General features: G+C 37.9%; 1 protein-coding gene across 1 annotated transcript; it reads right to left on the bottom strand.

Moving 5' to 3' along the window:
* Window positions 1-1,360: 1,360 nt before the first annotated feature.
* Window positions 1,361-14,090, bottom strand: LOC113046192 (receptor-interacting serine/threonine-protein kinase 1-like). The gene is made up of 10 exons (XM_026207132.1): window positions 13,679-14,090; window positions 11,863-12,019; window positions 9,340-9,477; window positions 8,957-9,188; window positions 7,658-7,807; window positions 7,232-7,308; window positions 6,550-6,607; window positions 5,101-5,493; window positions 2,512-2,655; window positions 1,361-1,923 (listed from the first exon to the last, which is right to left on the bottom strand). The coding sequence occupies exons 1-10, from the start codon at window positions 13,834-13,836 to the stop codon at window positions 1,625-1,627; spliced, it is 1,806 nt and encodes a 601-aa protein (XP_026062917.1). The 5' UTR covers window positions 13,837-14,090; the 3' UTR covers window positions 1,361-1,624.
* Between the last annotated feature and the right edge of the window lie 4,542 nt (window positions 14,091-18,632).

Raw genomic sequence — 18,632 nt, 5'->3', positions numbered from 1 at the left:
TTTGAATTTGATGTTTTTTCTTTGAAATAACTATATTGTTAAATTAATGTGTTTCACCATGATGGTATTACAAAGGTACAATACAGATTTCTGTACTTCAGTAGGTTGGTATATTGACATTATATCAGTTAATGAAATTACGGTATTTAACTGTAAATTTGTTAAAACCGTAAAAATTTAAATGTTACCGTAATTTTTACAGTAGAATTCAGGCAACCACAGCTGCCGGTTTTTACCATAAATTTTACAGAATGGTTTTTACAGTATTGCTGTTATTGACCATAATTCTCCTAACATCATGGTTTGGTTCCCTGCAAACCAATATAAAGCTGATTGAAGAAGCATCAATGAAACATTTCTATCTATGGGATTGTGTCCCATTCACACAGATCACAGTCACCAGATCTGAAACCAGAGGTACAGCAGCACTCCAACAAAATCATCATCAAAGCACCAAATGTGAAATATAAAATAAATAAAGCTTTAAATATGGCGATACCACAGAAGAACCATTCTGGAATCCCCAAAGAACATCTTCACTGATCAGTTCTTAAGAAAAACATTATTTTCTTGCTGTAAAGAACTTTTTAATAATCTGAAGAACCTTACGTTCACTATAAAGCACCTTTTGTTCAATGGAAAGGTTTTAAACATCCATGTATATGTCAATAAAGCCATCCATCCAGCTTTATCAACAAAGAACCTTTGGTTTGAGAAAATTAGAGTAAATGCCAAAGTGCACTGAAGCTCCTTTGGTGGCCCAACACCATAAAAGACACTTTATGTTGGTTCCTATCTTTACAATCATCTTATTTCACTACAGAAGAATCATCCACACACTGGATTTGGCAATGGATTTATATTCTATAACCCTAAACCTCATTCTGAATGATATATAAGCCGGTTTCCCCATTTCACGACTCTATGCATTCAGGCTCAAGTGGTATAAACGCACATTGACTCTCACAGCTGCATGTGTCTGGACTGTGGGAGACCGGAGCTTACTTTGGAAGAACATGCAAACTCCTGTCACTGATTTATATGTCAGTATTTCATTTTAAAGAAGAAAATCATAAAGCATCTTAGGAAGCATCTGACAAGTGATTCTGAAATATAAAGACTGATTCAGCTGATCAAGATCAGGAAAAAAGGCACTTTAAAGGAGTTTTCTTTAGCATTTTAGAAAAATGTTGTCAGCATGATCCCCGCTCATGCAAATCAGCGAAATAGACCTAAAACCCATGGCAGGCCAATTGATGGTCATGTCACAAATATGTGATTCGCATGTGCATGACCTCACCCGTTTCACAAATATGTATTTTTTAGTTTACAGAGAGTAAACTAAAGTTACCCCATCCCATTTTTGCATCCCAAGTTTGCATTTTCATGTTTTTGTGCAAATTAATGATTTCCCATTTCTGGAATTGTGCTCTCAGGTCACATATGTCTGTGCAATGATCTGTTCACAATCATTATGCCGTAGCATCCAACACCCAGAGACAGTGATGAAAGTTAGACTGTCAAAAATACTGAACGTCTTTGTAATGTAAAGGTTGTTATAGTTGTATAAATGTCCCTTTACCCAATGTAGTTATGTAAGTATGATACAAGTAGAAGTGGCATTTCAAGGCCCTCCAGCGGCGTCTTGAGACTTCAGCAGCAACTGCTGGAAGACAAAGGGTTCGATGTAGCCCTCCAGTGCACGGCACAGTTTACCCACAGTGATGGCCAGCAGACCCTCCTTCATCCTCCAGCACATCAGCATCTGGTGCACCTTCTCTGCCAAGCCATCGCGCTCGTAGTCGTGCTCGATAGTGTCCACGTCTATATCTGTCAGCCCCAGTTTACGAGCCACCTGCTTCCAGTTTCTACCCACGCTCTGACGCACGACCTCCAGGTGGCTCTCAGTGACCTTGTGCTCCTCTGACCAACACAACACAATCAATCAGAGAAAATCAAACACATCTAATCAATAAAGCAATGAGAGTTCAGTCATTTCAGCAGGGCTAGTATAAAATGAGGGCTTTATTAAGGCGAGGCAGTAAATGCATTGGTCAGTTATGAGATTTTGGGCTATTTGGCTTTCCATAAACTGTTTCAAGGTATAGTAAGGACAACTTCCAAAATATACTTTTAGGTGTTGCTTTCATTGCACTTTATCTATTTTCATCTGTAACTGCAGTCTACTTCAGCAGCACATACACACTCAAAAACCTCACATGTTTATTACTATTTTCTAAAGGTTTTTAGTGAAAGATTTGTACATAATACTACTAACAATAAATAATTTGCATATGTAATTAAACAAAAAAAAATATTTTTTTTTCTGGCTGTTGAGAGTATTTTCTGATTAATGGAGTGATAAAAAGACAAATCCAAAATCTTCTCAATGAAGACCTTTAATATGTCAAAAAAAAAAAAACTTAATTCAGTGATTTTTGTTCTGGACATGTATGCAAATTAGTGCTTATTTAATTGGATAGCAGCTGACTGAAACAGAGACAGTCTTACCGTACTTCAGCAGAAGCTCATTATTTCTGGTTCTGTTGATGGGTCCGGTGGATGACGAGCTGTTATCAGACCCTTGCACATTAATCGTGTTGTGATTTCCAATTTGAATGGCACTGGCATTCGAGATGGTCACAGGCCTAGACCCTAATGGAAAACCAAATCAGGAGAAAATGTAAATTATGCATATATATACACACACACACACACACACATGCAGGTGCTGGTCATATAATTATAATATCATCAAAAAGTGGATTTATTTCACTGATTCCATTAAAAAAGTGAAACTTCTATATTATATCATTCATTACACACAGACTGATATATTTCAATTGTTTATTTCTTTTAATTTTGATGATTATAACTGACAACTAAGGGAAATCCCAAATTCATTATCTCAGAAAATTAGTATATTACTTAAGACCAATACAAAGAAAGGATTTTTAGAAATTCTGGCCAAATGAAAAGTCTAAAAATGAAAAGTATGCGCATGTACAGCACTCAATACTTAGTTGCGGCTCCTTTTGCCTGAATGACTGCATCAATGCGGCGTGGCATGGAGTGGATCAGTCTGTGGCACTGCTCAGGTGTTATGAGAGACCAGGTTACTCTGATAGTGGCCTTCAGCTCTTCTGCATTCTTGGGTCTGGCATATCACATCTTCCTCTTCACAATACACCACAGATTTTCTATAGGGTTAAGGTCAGGTGAGTTTGCTGGCCAGTTAAGAACAGGGCTACCATGATCTTAAACCAGGTACTGGAAGCTTTGGCTCTGTGTGCAGGTGCAGAGTCCTGTTGGAGAATGAAATCTGCATCTCCATAAAGTTGGTCAGCAGCAGGAAGCATGAAATGCTCTAAAAGTTCCTGGTATACGGCTGTGTTGACCTTTGACCTCAGAAAACACAGTGGACCAACACCAGCAGATGACATGACACCCCAAACCATCCCTGACTGTGGAAACTTTACACTGGACCTCAAGCAACGTGGATTGTGTGCCTGTCCTCTCTTCCTCCAGACTCTGGGACCCTGATTTACAAAGGAAATGCTAAATTTACTTTCATCAGAGAACATAACTGTGGAGCACTCAGCAGCAGTCCAGTCCTTTTAGAAGCGAGACGCTTCTGACGCTGTCTGTTGTTCAAGAGTGTCTTGACACAAGGAATGTGAAGCTGAAACCCATGTCTTGCAGACGTCTGTGTGTAGTGGTTCTTGAAGCACTGGCTCCAGCTGTAGTCCACTCTTTGTGAATCTCCCCCACATTTTTGAATGGGTTTTTGTATCACAATCCTCTCCAGGGTTATCTCTATTGCTTGTACACTTTTTTCTACCACATCTTTTCCTCCCCTTCTCCTCTCTATTAATGTGCTTGGACACAGAGCTCTGTGAACAGCCAGCCTCTTTTTCAATTACCTGTTTTGTCTTGCCCTCCTTGTGCAAGGTGTCAATGTTCATCTTTTGGACAACTGTCAGGTCAGCAGTCTTCCCCATGATTGTGTGTCCTACAGAACTAGACTGAGAGACCATTTAAAGGCTTTGCAGGTGTTTTGATGAGTTAATGAGCTGATTACAGTGTGGCACCAGCTGTCTTCAATATTGAACCTTTTCACAATATTCTAATTTTCAGAGATACTGAATTTGGGATTTTTCTTAGTTGTCAGTTATAATCATCAAAATTAAAAGAAATAAACATTTGAAATATATCAGTCTGTGTGTAATGCATGAATATAATATAGAAGTTTCACTTTTTTAATGGAATTAGTGAAATAAACTAATTATATGACCAGCACCTGTATAGATAGATAAGATAAGACAGATAGAGAAAACAACACAAAGCACATAATAATATAATAATAAGGCCTTCTATTCTCGCTCGATCTACAATAGTGTAATGAACACGCTGATGACGTTTCTGACGTGCACTGAGGTATTCAGATACATACGTTGACAGGCATTTACAACAGCCTATCATAATGTTTGGACCGAGAAATATGATTGGACTAACATTTTATGATCCTACACCTCCCACAGACAGCATAAATACATTTAGACCACTTTAGACTTAGTGAAAATTTTTTTTTAACCTTCTAGTAGACATTATATCAACAAAGCACAATTTAAATAAAAATGAATAAGATGTTTTTTACACATCAAATTGACTATATTTTATCATTGTTAGGTTAAATTTATTTGGTCTTTTTGCTTATTCCGCCAAACACCAAAAGAGCTTTTTTTTGTTATTTTGTGCTGAAAAATTTCAGTTGCCAAATATTTGGTGCATTCCTAATGAAAACAGCTCTTATTGGGGGATTTATAAATGAAATCTGGCAACCACTGCAACCATAAAAGCTTATAGAGTACTATTACCAATGCAAGATAATGCAAATGCCAAACTACATGAAATGGTTCACCAGCACGCAAATATAACAAATGACTATGCGTAATAAATCGAGAAATTGTGATCACGGTTAAAGTATGATTGATTTTGCAGCCCTTCCTATTCACTATTCTTTTAGAGCTGCTTTGGCACAATCTGAATAGTATAAAGCACTGCGGAAATGACTTGCTAGTTGTGAATTGTTAACTGTACCCGAGTCAGGTGATGCAGTATCTGGACAGGACTTGATGCGAGTGTACGGCGGATGATGAGGATGCTGGAGCCAGTTGTAGTCAGAGTTTGGCATGGAGAGATGACTCGTCAACTCTGGCCTGTGCAATCCATCAAAAGAGCTTGCAGGCCTCCGATGGAGGTCCTCTGCTCTGTCTGGGTTTGGGTTAGTAGAGGGTTTAGTCCAAGACTTGACAGAAGCAGGTTCTCCGGCCGTCCTGCTGCTGGCCGGCAGCTGCGCGAGCATTTTATAAACGCTGGCGTCCGGAAGAGACTCTTCAGCGGTCCTGAAGCTGAGGTCTTCAATGCCAGCCTCCACCGGACCGATGTCTGAGCTCAAGGGCCCTGGAGAGTCTCTGGAACACAGCGGAGCGTCTGCACACACAAGAACACAACAGTCAGCGCTGCATTTACAAGCATCTGATCTCAGGTATTAAATCTAGGTTAGGAAAACTTTCTGATTTCTCACTGTGATTAGAATGTTATTTAACTGATACATTTATTAGAATGTTTTACTACCTTCACCCCCCCCCCCCCCAAAAAAAACAACAACAACAAAAAAAAACATTATTTGAACCGTTAAATTTAATATTCTAAGAATGTTAAAATGTCCAGTGGTTATTAGAACGTTAAAAGTTACAAAAAAGATTTTTTTAGAATCTTCATCAAGTACTAATAATATTCTAAGAATGTTTCCTCTTATCGTCATGAGAACATGCCATAGATATTATTAAAGTTATAAGAACGATACATGAACATTAAGAATGCTGTCTCCAAATATATATATATATATATGATTAGTGTAAGCCAAATGTTATTATTGCGTTCAGAAATTGACCTTTTTCACAGACTGTGATGATGCATTTCCACAGTTCTTAACATAACTGTAATATTATATGTAATTTATTATATTTTTATAAAAAAAAATATTAAAAAAACTTTTAGTTGGACTGCACGACAAATTGTTCACAAATCACGATTTGAAAATGCTTCTCTTGATTTATTAAGCACCATCCTCTGCGATATTTACCCATTGCTTATTTATTCGGACAACATTTTAATGTGGTATTTGCGTTGTATTGCATCAATACGCTTTCATGTCTCCGGTTGCCAGATGTCAAGAGTTTAAATCCTCCTATCAGAGTTTTTTTTTAATGGATACATTTTCTACCCAGTAATTTACTTAATATTCCCAATCTGGCAACCATTTGCACTCAATCTCTCAGTGTTGCCTGAAAGCTGAGCTGAAAACATCAGAAAACACGTAAACTGGAGTTTAGCAATCTCTATTAAGATATAAAGGTGTAATAAAGCCAATTTGACTAACGTGCCTTAAAAATAATAATTCATATTAAATTATGTTAAATGGTTGCTGAGCCCTGGTGTAAATAACACATCAAATGCACAGCAGGACTGAAGAAATCAGCGGACCTTCAGGAGTGATGGACTTCAGCTTTTCTAGCATCTCCTCTGGACCCTCATACAATCTCTGTGCAAAAGAGAACAATGCAATGAAATAAATTAGTCCCAAAATGAGAAACTGATGAGGTCTGTGTGTGTATCACTCAGTGGTGTGCTGTTAATGTGAATAAAGCTTCAATTCTGATCATCATATAAAGTGATCCTGACACTTCATAATCAGAAATCACTCAGGGTGAGGAAATGATGACACACTTTCATTTTTGGGTGAACTATTACTTTATGAGACATCATGATTATGAAAATTTATCAAGAATGATGCTTTGTTTTGCTCATGTCAGATGCAGTGTAAGTGTTTAATACACACACTTTAAAATTATATATTCAAACTGAACTAGAAAATCATGCAATGAAATCATAAATGCTTGATTCACAGTAAGGATTGTAAACAAATATTACACAGCACGGAATATAATAGTAGACTATTCAAATATCTGTATTATATTTTAAATAACAAATAGTGACAACCTCTTGTGTCATGCACAGTAATCAGTTAAAGGTGATTAATGTAATCAGATAAAAGCAGCGATATATTAGATGTGAAATGAAGAATGATGGGTAAAAGAATCAGTGAATCAATCTTTGGACATCCGAACACTTTCAGATTCACCGGAGAAAGAATAAAACCTCTCACCGTCAGACTCTCCAAATCCACTTTTACATTTGCTGCCAGCTTCTCCTCGTAAAAAGGTAAAAGCGATTCAAAGCTATCTGTAAAAAAATGAAAAACAAATAATCAAACAAAAATAGATACAAAGTTGAATCCAATGAGAAAGTAATCCAGGCCTAAAATCAATAGTCAGATGAGAGAAGCAAATGAAGTTAAGGCCCTTTACACCAAGAGCAATAATTCTGTGCCTTTCATGATTTGTTACTAATATACCAAACCTGATAAATAAATAAACTAAATCATGCATCAGTGTTAGTCCCATAGACAGTATCAGTCCAGTAAAAGTATTTCAGCTGCATCCGGTTCTGTTCCTAATCAAACTAAATCAGGAAGATGTGTTCCCACTGGAAGCTGTGACACACATTCGTTGTGAACCCTGAGGGTTTCTACCTTTAAATGTGGGCCGGTGACAAGGTTCTTCCTTCCAGCAGGTCTTCATGAGCTGGATGAGGTCTTGAGGAGTGTCTGAAGAGATCAGGTCTTCATCGGGACGATCGCCCTGACACACACAGTGACAGATCTGCTCTTCACAACTGGCATCTGAAGATAAAACACATTTCATGCTCTCTTTCTGAGTACTACACCATGCACTTGAGTTTGATACTCTGCAGATATGAAATGGGGTCAAATATTAAAGAGCATCTGCATGCAATTAGGGCTAAGAGATAACACGATAATCACGGTGATATAATTGATAAATGTCTGATATAATGTTTATGCGGACAAAGGAGCAACTTTTCCTTCCAAAGGCACCTAGCAACAAATTCAGCTATTTCAGCGAAAATTTAAAAAATGTATAAACCTGTGAAAAGTCAATACGGGAAATTCCTTCATATAATATAAAAGACAGAAGCTCAGACAGGTTTGGGACGACGTGAGTAAATGATGGCAGGACTTTAATTTCCTTTAAGTAAACCAATGGGCAGATTTAAATTTAAAAAGAAAAACAAAATACCTGGGGGTTTTAATCTCTTGGTATCTGGCAACCACAACCATAAACACAGAATCAGACAGATGCCGAATTACAATGTTCACAGGATTAATAACCATCAGGCAAATATCACAGACAATTAAGCTTAATAAATCAAAAGAAGTAGAAATCATCATGATGATCAAAATAGAATTGTGGGGCTTTATAAAAATGTTAATCTTTGAAAAAGAAAAACTGTGCTGTTTAAACTGACAGGAATAATACAAATTTGTTTTTTATATAAAAATTAAATCATATTCAATATTTTTTTATATATCTAATATTATTTATAACATTAAATAATAATAATTAAAATTATATATTTGTTTATTATTTTATATGTATATTATTATTATTTTATTATTTTCATTACATTACAAAATGTTCATTACAAAAGCTATATATAACAGAATAAGCAAGAATTTATTTGCAAAAAAATCATATTTATTATTATGTTTTTACTGTGTTTTATTGCGTTAGTTAGCTGTATTTGTAACCTACTGAAACTAGACCGACTGCAGTTTGATTGAGATTTACTGGAATGCACAAAGAAGAAACATGACTTTTGAACATGGTTAAAAGCGGAGTTATCTGTTCTTGTGAAGGAACTCTTCGTACAGCACACGAGGGATATGAACAGTGCTTGTGTTATTAGTGTATAAGTGTGTCTGTAAGATCAGACCGTAGGTAGTTAATGGTGTTAGTGAGACGAGACTCACTCTCGTAGGGCTTGTGGCCGCTGAGGATGACCCACACCACGATGGCGAAGCTGTAGACGTCAGATTTCTCGCTGAAGCGTGTTTTGATGCTCTTCAGGTGCTCAGGAGCCATGTAGCACAGCGTCCCTGCGGCGCTAGCACTCGTCCTCCTGCCCAGACTACTCTGTCTGCGAGACTCCTCTTTCGTCAGCTTGCTCCACACCGGAGACGTGGACAGACCCAGATCTGCGATCTGAAGCATCAACACCCTTCACCTCAAACCTTCTTCTATAATGGTACATTTCAGTCTCTTTTGAAAAGGTACTGTCCCTGTGAAAAGACCATAGTCTGGTCCATGGGTAACTAATTTCAGTAATGTCAATATTTAGAGAGATGTTTCATACTTTAATGTGGAAGTTCTTGTCCAGCAGGATGTTCTCTGGTTTGAGGTCTTTGTGGATGACTTGGTTCCCCGTGAGATAAATCATTCCCTCCAGGATCTCCAGAATGATCCTTCCTTTCACAGACACTGGGACAGGCACCTGGATCAGCGGATACCAGGAAAACATGAAGATGTGACCAAAGTGACGAGGGGTTTATTTGTCTGTGGATCTGTCAATTCACTAAAGAAATTACGCAAATCGGAGAATGAAGAAAACTATATTTGTATAACATGCGAAAGTGGGTGTTTTTATTTGTCAAGATCTTGGATCAATTTTGTCAAGAAATGTGTATTTGTATTGAAATGTTCCTATTCCATAAATATATATTTACACTAGGTACAAAAATAGTCACCTTAAAGGAACACTCCAACTTTTTGGGACTTTAGCTTACTCACAGTATCCCCCAGAGTTAGATGAGTCCATACATACCTTTTTCATTTATGTGCGTTCTGTAAGTGTTATTTGACGCACCCACCGCTAGCCTAGCTTAGCACAAAGACTGGATGTAAATGGATAATGGTAGCATTAGGGTTGCCACCCGTCCCTTAAAACACGGAATCGTCCCGTATTTGAGAATAAAATAGCGCGTCGGAGTTGTCTTCAATGCAGCATCTCATGCAGATCATCCCACCGGCATTCTGTGATGACTCGCTCTATTCTGCCCCTGATTGGGTAATACTCGCTGCCATCGCTGGATTGATTGGTTTGTTTCAGGTTAACGGCCAATCAGAGTCAGAGGAGGGCGGGTCTCTTGGCAGAGAGTTGATTTGAAAGAATAGTGGAGGCTGCTCCAGATAACCCCCCGCGGATGCAAAACTACCGACGAAAGTGGGAAGAATCAAATATTTGGCTGGAAAGTGTCACCGGAAATGAGTATCGAGCACAATTTGTCGGCGAGTGATCTCTGTTGCGCACGCTGGCTTGTCAGATGTGCGACAGTATGCCTCGGGAGAACAACATTTATACAATTTACAATACGGTTCATTTATTAAACATTAGTGTATTAACTAACAATGAGTAAGAAATAAATTTGCTACAGTATTTATTCATCTTTGTTAATGTTAGTTAATAGAAATAAAGCTGTTCATTGTTTGTTCATGTTATTTCAGTGCATTAACTAATATTAGCAAGATTTTAAAGTATTATAATTAACATGAACAAAGATGAACAATTGCTGTATAAGTGCAGATCATTATTAGTTAATGTTAATTAATGTAGTTAACTAATGAACCTTATTTTAAAGTGTTAGCGATTTGTAGGCTACAGTCAGACACATAAGCATTATTTTAATAAGAGATAAGATAGATATATTTAATATACAAATACAGTGCCTATGTGAAGCAAATAAACAACTTAACTAATTTAAATGATTGCATTGTTCAAAAGGCTACTGTAGAATTACAGTTTGGATGGTGTTACTGTCTGCAGACAATAACAAATATTTTATCCTAAATCTGTGTTCACGCCACCGCCACCACCACCACGCCAAGTTCATTAGCAAATAATATTTTTATGAAAACATGTTTTAAGTTGTGATTTAGCACCACTGTCACGTTATCGGAGCTGTGGACATCGTGGCCCCAAGGGGTGTACCCGCCCCCCCCAGGCGTCCCTTATTTTTCTGTATTACTCCGCCCAAGTAGCCACTCCGCCCAAGTAACGTTAGCTGTGCTCCTACGCCTAGTGAGAATATAGTTCCCAGTACTTATACGATTAAAAATGGCCTCTGTCTCTTGTACCCTTGTTATTTGTACACGCTGTGACTATAAAGATCACAACATGTAAAAAGGAAAATGTTTTTTGCACTTATTGGGATTACTATGCTACCATTATCCATTTACATCCAGTCTTTGTGCTAAGCTAGGCTAGCGGTGGGTGCGTCAAATAACACTTACAGAACGCACAGAAATGAAAAAGGTATGTATGGACTTATCTAACTCTGGGGGATACTGTGAGTAAGCTAAAGTCCCAAAAAGTCGGAGTGTTCCTTTAAGGACAAAAACCTTGCACTATTTCATCCCCATGCCATTGAGCATAACAACATGCCTTCATTGCCAAGGGTTCAACATTTATACTGTTTTTAAATATAAATGTACTCTTTTCATTATATAAATGAGTGTACTGAGAAATGTGTGTGCTTTTTATATAATCTGACACTGCATCAGAATGAATGCTGTTGCTATTTTTTATTCTTTTTTCACACACAAAAAAACAAGAACAGTGATTTTATGTAAACAAACTGACATTTAAATGGTTAAAATCCCGACAATAAACACATTTTTTAGGATCAGCACTGATGTTGGTAAAAAAAACTTTAATCTATGTCAGTGAAAGCCAAAAAACATGAAAATACTATATTTTTATGACATGGACTATTTCGACTGGTTTTGAACTGATGCACGAGGGCTAGTGCTGTTTAGGTGCCTTCAGTGTGTTTCTGGACACCAGGTGACACTTCATGTGTTAACAAGCTTCATGTGTTACCGTCTCCAGCATGGTGAGCAGGTTTCCTCTAGGAATCAGCTCCATGACTAAAGAATAGTCTCCGTCCTCCAGAATCACCCCCAGCAGCTTGACCACTCTCTGATGACTTAACCTGCTCATCAGACTGCCTTCGTCCAGGAGAGACTGCTTCTGACGCCTGACACACACACACACACACACACACACACACACACACTACATGTGAAGCAGTGCTGGTGACGCATCACACACAGCGAGAGCTGCGTAATCAGATTATCTTTTCAAGTGACAAGTAAAGTAATGCATTACTTTTTAATTTAGAAGGAAACATCTGAGTTACTTTTTCAGATCACTAACTCCAGTTACTGTGTGTCTATGTGTTGATTGACAGCTCTGGTGTTGCCATGGTGACAGAGATCCGGAGTCAGTGCAGTGTTGTGTGTGAACATGATCTCACTGTAGATCTAGACTCAATATGAGCATCTGTTTACTCAAAAACACATTCAGAGTTCCTCAAAATCATTAAAAACAGTCAAATGCAAACTTGGAATATTATACAAACCTGCAATGATATGTTAAAGAACACAATTAATCCTATTTTATTAACCGATGTCGTTGCTAGTGACCTTCGATGATCCAATTCAACCATACTAAGCAAAAATAGCACCTTTGTGATATTTTTTTGTCATTGCTGAATAGTGTTGAACCTCTTCTCTTGCATTATATTCTTCATTTGATGTGTTTGAGTGGCGCCCTCTACTGTACAGACGTGGATTTACACTTCCTTCAGCCTGAGGCTCATTCATCTACATTTCTGCATTTACTGTAGCAGACGCTTTTATCCAAAGTGACTTACAGTGCAATCAGGCTATACAGGTTTTTTTTTTTTTTTTATCAGTAGCCTATGTTCATTTCATTTTTCATTCATTTGACTTTTGACATGAAAGGGCATTTAATATATATATTCATATTACACGAAATACGCCACGAAAAAGAGTGTCTTATGTGTTATGTCTTAAGTCAACGAACGTACTCACTTGTGAAAGAAACTGATTTGGCTTTATTAAAATGAGTGCATAATCGCAATTCAATAAAATAAATTGTTCAGATGAACAAAGCACAAGATTTTCTTACATAATTAATTGTTTGGTCAGACAGTTCATATATTATATATTCACATTTATAAATCGTGGATTAAACGTGGAGTTATGTTCTGTATGCTAAATATCAAAACAAGCGTATGTGCACAGTAGCCTACTGCACTTTGCGAGATTGAAATGCTAAATGGCCGACTGACCCGGTATACACTCATTCATTACTCTCAATCATATATATATTGTGGCGGGGTGAAATAGGACAATATATATATATATATATATATATATATATATATATATATATATATATATATATATATATATATATATATATATAATTATTATTATTTTTTTTATTTTTTTTTACATTAAAAACAAACAAGCAAGCACTGGCCAGATTTAAAAAGCAACTAAAATTACTTTCCATAAAAACTAACTAATGTTATTCTATTGCAATGCATTACTTTCTTTCTTTTTTTTTTTTTTTTTTTTTATTAAAGCTTAAATTAAATACAAACCTTAATAAACCCAAAACTTAATGCAATAATATAAAAATCTAAATAATAGTAATCACAAAATACATTTTTATGTTTTTGCATTTAAGTAAGCCTATAAAATAATTTGCCAAAACTGTATTTTTCATATTAACATTTCCATAATTTTAAAGTCAAACTAAATTATAATAATTCTGAATATTTTTTTTTTTTTAAGCACCGCACCTGCAGGTGTCCCTCACTCACCGGTTGCGCGGGGGTCCGGTGTAGACCGTCTTCTGCACCACCTTTCCCAGGGTTTTGTGGTAACACAGGTACACTTCCCCAAACCCTCCATAATCCAGAGGCTCTCTCCTGATCAGATCTGCTGATTTAATAAGACTCAGACTCTCTGCTGTAGCCATAGTTCCTCAATTCCTGAAGACAACTTCCCTAAGAGCAGCATAAACAAACATAAGTCAAAATCACACAGATGTCACGTGACGCTCCAGAAGCAGGATGGCGGAAGTAGAACTAAACACTTGACATATTCCCGACGATCAAGAGTCTGAATGAAGAGCCGCAGACAAACTGCAGTTCAGAGAAACACATTAGAACAAAACTATAATAAATTAATAAATAAATAAAATCGGTAGTCGAAAGTTTGAATTTGGCATTTCTGCTTTCCATTCAAAGACTAATCAGTAGCAACGCTTAGGAAAAACAACGTTTTCTTCATTACTTGACTTCACATATTAGATTTCTCCCATACCGAAAAAAGAACATCTTTAAAACTATTCAGAAACACAACAGTAAATAAGTGTAAGACTTACCGTGTACCATTACTCCTTCTTCACTGTGCTCTTCCGGGATATTACTGAACAAAGTGAAAGTAGACATCAGGAAGACAGACATAATCAACAGCAGAAAACCAGATCAACACATTTAATCTAGCGCTAATAGATAATGAAGGTTACTGTTAAAAAAAAAAGCTAATCAAATCAAATGCTTAAATGCTGCGAGTAAATGGCAGTTGTAAGAAATAAGTAGGTGCCCAAAGAAATTTGACTCGAAAATAAATAAATGAATGAATGAATAAATAAATAAATAAATGGACAAAAACTAGATTTAAATCGGAATTATTTTATTGTCTTATGTGCAAAAACAGCTCAGCACCATTTACAGAACAGAACGGACTGGCCAATCAGAATATAGTATTTCAGAAAACATGTTATAATTATATAATTATTCTTTATTATATTATTATAATTATATTAATTCCTAAAAATGCCCTCTATCATATGAGGTTCCATTTGTGCCAAAATTATGTCGACATGCTGTCCGTCTATGCTATGTGTCGTCTCTGCTTACTCCTGTCATCGGTCCTTGTCGTTTGACTTTGTCGTCTTGCGTGTCAATGCTGCATGTGTCATGACTATGTGTCGTCTTCCATGTCGTTGCTATGCATAGTTTTCCTCTGTCGTAACTGTGTCGTTACTATGCGTCGTTTCCCTCTGTCGTTACTGTGTCGTTGCTATGCGTCGTTACCCTCTGTCGTTACTATGTGTCGTCTTCCATGTCGTTGCTGTGTCGTTGCTATGCGTCGTTTCCCTCTGTCGTTACTGTGTCGTTGCTATGCGTCGTTTCCCTCTGTCATTACTGTGTCGTTGCTATGCGTCGTTACCCTCTGTCGTTTCTATGTGTCGTCTTCCATGTCGTTGCTATGAGTAGTTTCCCTCTGTTGTTACTGTGTCGTTGCTATGCGTCGTTTCCCTCTGCCGTTACTGTGTCGTTGCTATGCATCGTTACCCTCTGTCGTTACTATGTGTCGTCTTCCATGTCGTTGCTATGCGTCGTTACTATGTGTCGTCTTCCATGTCGTTGCTATGCGTCGTTTCCCTCTGTCGTTACTGTGTCGTTGCTATGCGTCGTTTCCCTCTGTCATTACTGTGTCGTTGCTATGCGTCGTTACCCTCTGTCGTTACTATGTGTCGTCTTCCATGTCGTTGCTATGTGTAGTTTCCCTCTGTTGTTACTGTGTCGTTGCTATGCGTCGTTTCCCTCTGCCGTTACTGTGTCGTTGCTATGCATCGTTACCCTCTGTCGTTACTATGTGTCGTCTTCCATGTCGTTGCTATGCGTCGTTACTATGTGTCGTCTTCCATGTCGTTGCTATGCGTCGTTACCCTCTGTCATTACTGTGTCGTTTTCCATGTCGTTGCTATGCGTCAGCATTGTTTGAAGAGTTGACTGTTTTGGGCAGACGCCTGGTTGCTGGATCTAAACCTCTGGATGCGCTTAAATTCATCTGTGAAAAGGGATGGAATGAATTTTTCCAAATGTTTTTGCAGCATTGAGAGTGCTTCTCACTCTCCCCGTCAATGTGAGCTCTGGAGAACGCAGTTTCTCAAAGCTTAAACTGATAAAAATGATCTCCGAAGTACAAGTTAAACTCGAGGACGCAATCAAAGCGTTTGTCGCTGCGAAAGCCCGACGCGCACGCTTCTGAAATGTAGGTGTGTGAATGTGTATCAGTCAAGAAAAAATCTAAACCTCCAGTTTTGTGAGCTAAAGAGTTGTGTGTATATGTTTAGTTTTATTCTGTACACTATCTATTAGCCTATAAAACAAAGTATATGCAGCTGTTGCATTGTGTACCTTTTTCACCTTTTTGCAGAATGAAAAAAAAACCTCTGAAAACATGCTTGCACGTTTTTATTGTAGTGTAATTTCATAGATATTTTTTTTTTTTTACATGCATCTTAAGGATCCCTCATTTTGAATGTGAGGTGGAGGCGGCACGATCGTGCTCTGCCTAGATCTGCATTTGAGCTTGCGCTGGCCCTGTGTACAGTATAAAATAAAACTTACCATTTTACAAAAGGGAGGGAAACGACACATAGTAACGACATGGAAGACGACACAGTAATGACAGAGGGTAACGACACATAGTAACGACATGGAAGACGACACATAGTAACGACAGAGGGTAACGACGCATAGCAACGACATGGAAGATGACACGTAGTAACGACAGAGGGAAACGACGCATAGCAACGACACAGTAACGACAGAGGGAAACTATGCATAGCAACGACATGGAAGACGACACATAGTCATGACACATGGAGCATTGACACGCAAGACGACAAAGTCAAACGACAAGGACCGATGACAGGAGTAAGCGGAGATGACACATAGCATAGACGGACAGCATGTCGACATAATTTTGGCACAAATGGAACCTCATACTATCATGTCCACATTTAAATCTAGAGTAAGACACAGAAGGATCACGTTTTTGCCTGTGTACTTTTAAAAATTAAGATTTTTATCTTAAGTTACATGTATTCAATTTAATGCAGTCCTGCTAGCATGAACCCATCGCGAGTGACTGAACCCAGCATTAGCAGCATCAGGAGTCTGTGATGGTGTGCACTGTGCTTTTAAGAGTCTCTGAGCACGTGGACTCTGGATTAACACAGTTATGTTTGAACGCTAACAGGGATTCAAACTGTCGAAACTAGCTGACTCCTGAAACACTGTGGCATGGGAAAAGGAATAAATAAGGTAGATGGGCATGACTTCCTTTCTCCTGCTGCTTTAGGACTGTAACTTTGAGAAGGAATGTGATCTCGATGTGGGATGAGAAATGAGAACGCAGAGCAAACATGACTTTTGTCTTTCAGGTGTGCATTAAGCAACGCGTCATTGTTGCGTCATTGTTATTTAATTTAACCAACAACGAAACTAATGCGCTCAACTGTATTCGTTGGTTACGATAAATATATATTATTATTATTGACAGACCCGAGGCGTGTCATAACAGTTAAACTTTGAGTTGATTTGAGCCAGAAGGCAAAAACAGCAATCAAGTATAAATGTCCCATTCGACGGTTCCAGGCACGTAGACGTGGCCGCCATCTTGGAACGGTCAATTTGACGTCATTCATTACACTATAGAGCAATACTGCGCATTGCATTCTGGGTAGTCGCGGCCATTTTTGGGGACACGCTCATCAGTAAAAGTGAAAGTGACATGACATACAGATCAAGTGTAAGATTACATATAAAGAAAAACTCAACAAGGAAGCAAAGATGCGGTATTTAGAAAAAAATCAAGACAATCAACGAACTCAATCTGCACAAACACAAAGAGTGGTCGCATGATCTTAAAGAGCTGCCGCTCGTAACCTCCCCAATGTGTTTTCTAACCTTGTTTGTAGTGTCAGAGCGTACACCTCTGATCAGTTTAAAAATGATAAATCTCTCGAGTCTCACCTGCAATTTACAAATGGATGGGTGCAGAACCTACAAATTTTCTGCGCAACGAGCGAGTTACACTGCCCCTTTACTTTTTAATATGCGTTATTGTAAACTGTACAAATTAACCTCAATGTGTTATGATGCACAAATAAAGAGATACAGAATTGATCAATTTTGCCGTTTATTACTGTAACAGGTGGTATGCAATATACATAACACTGATAATGCAGGAGATGTGGTTCATGCATAGGTAACATTTAATGTAAGTCTGTCAAATCGATTAATCACATCCAAAAAAAAAAGTTGTTTATATAACGTACATTTCTGTATATTTATATATATATAAATGCACATACATACGTGTGTATATATCAGACCAAAGGGACAATCCTTCTTTTCCTTCTTACTGCTGCTAACCAAGCTATGTGACGCCGCTTTGTTAACTCTGAGACCTGAGATCAAGGTGCGGTTTTCCAGCGGGAAAGCTGAAAAATCGCACTCCATTCAAAATTATTTTTCCACGCCGGTCATGAGTACGAGTATGGCAGTTAATTACACAACAAGCTTTTACCATTGTAACTTATTTTTTAGCTGTAGAGAGCAAACAAAACAGTCTATAATCAATCCAATACAATACATACAGCAGCGTCCGTGTCCCAAAGTCCCAGAATGCATTGCGTTGCTGACGTCATGTTCCCAGACTCTATAGGTTCTCACAGTGCGCCAAGTAGACCGTTACAAGGAGGAGGAGTTATGATGGCGGAGTGAGCGGTTGCGTTTTTGCAGGCTCCGTTATTAAAGTCTTGAAATCGTCCTAAACATTTAATCTCAGACAGAAAAAATCTCAACAACTTCAAGTAAGAACTGCATGAATAACATCTCAGCCCCACGGTGCTCTATTTTTCGAAGCTGACTACCTTTACTCGGGTTTTCTTTTTCTTGTTTCTGCAACGTG

Source organism: Carassius auratus, chromosome 27, assembly GCF_003368295.1.
Source record: "Carassius auratus strain Wakin chromosome 27, ASM336829v1, whole genome shotgun sequence".
Taxonomy (NCBI): Eukaryota; Metazoa; Chordata; class Actinopteri; order Cypriniformes; family Cyprinidae; genus Carassius; species Carassius auratus.
The sequence above is the reverse complement of the archived record's forward strand: the minus strand, read 5'-3'. Positions and strand labels throughout refer to the sequence as shown.

Coding starts and splice junctions, on each gene's coding strand:
- LOC113046192 (XM_026207132.1), bottom strand. CDS start 13,836: ATGGCTACAGCAGAGAGTCTGAGTCTTATTAAATCAGCAGATCTGATC. Junction 2,656..5,100: donor TACTGCATCACCTGACTCGG/GTACAGTTAACA, acceptor GTTTTCCATTAG/GGTCTAGGCCTGTGACCATC. Junction 1,924..2,511: donor TGAGCTTCTGCTGAAGTACG/GTAAGACTGTCT, acceptor TGTGTTGGTCAG/AGGAGCACAAGGTCACTGAG.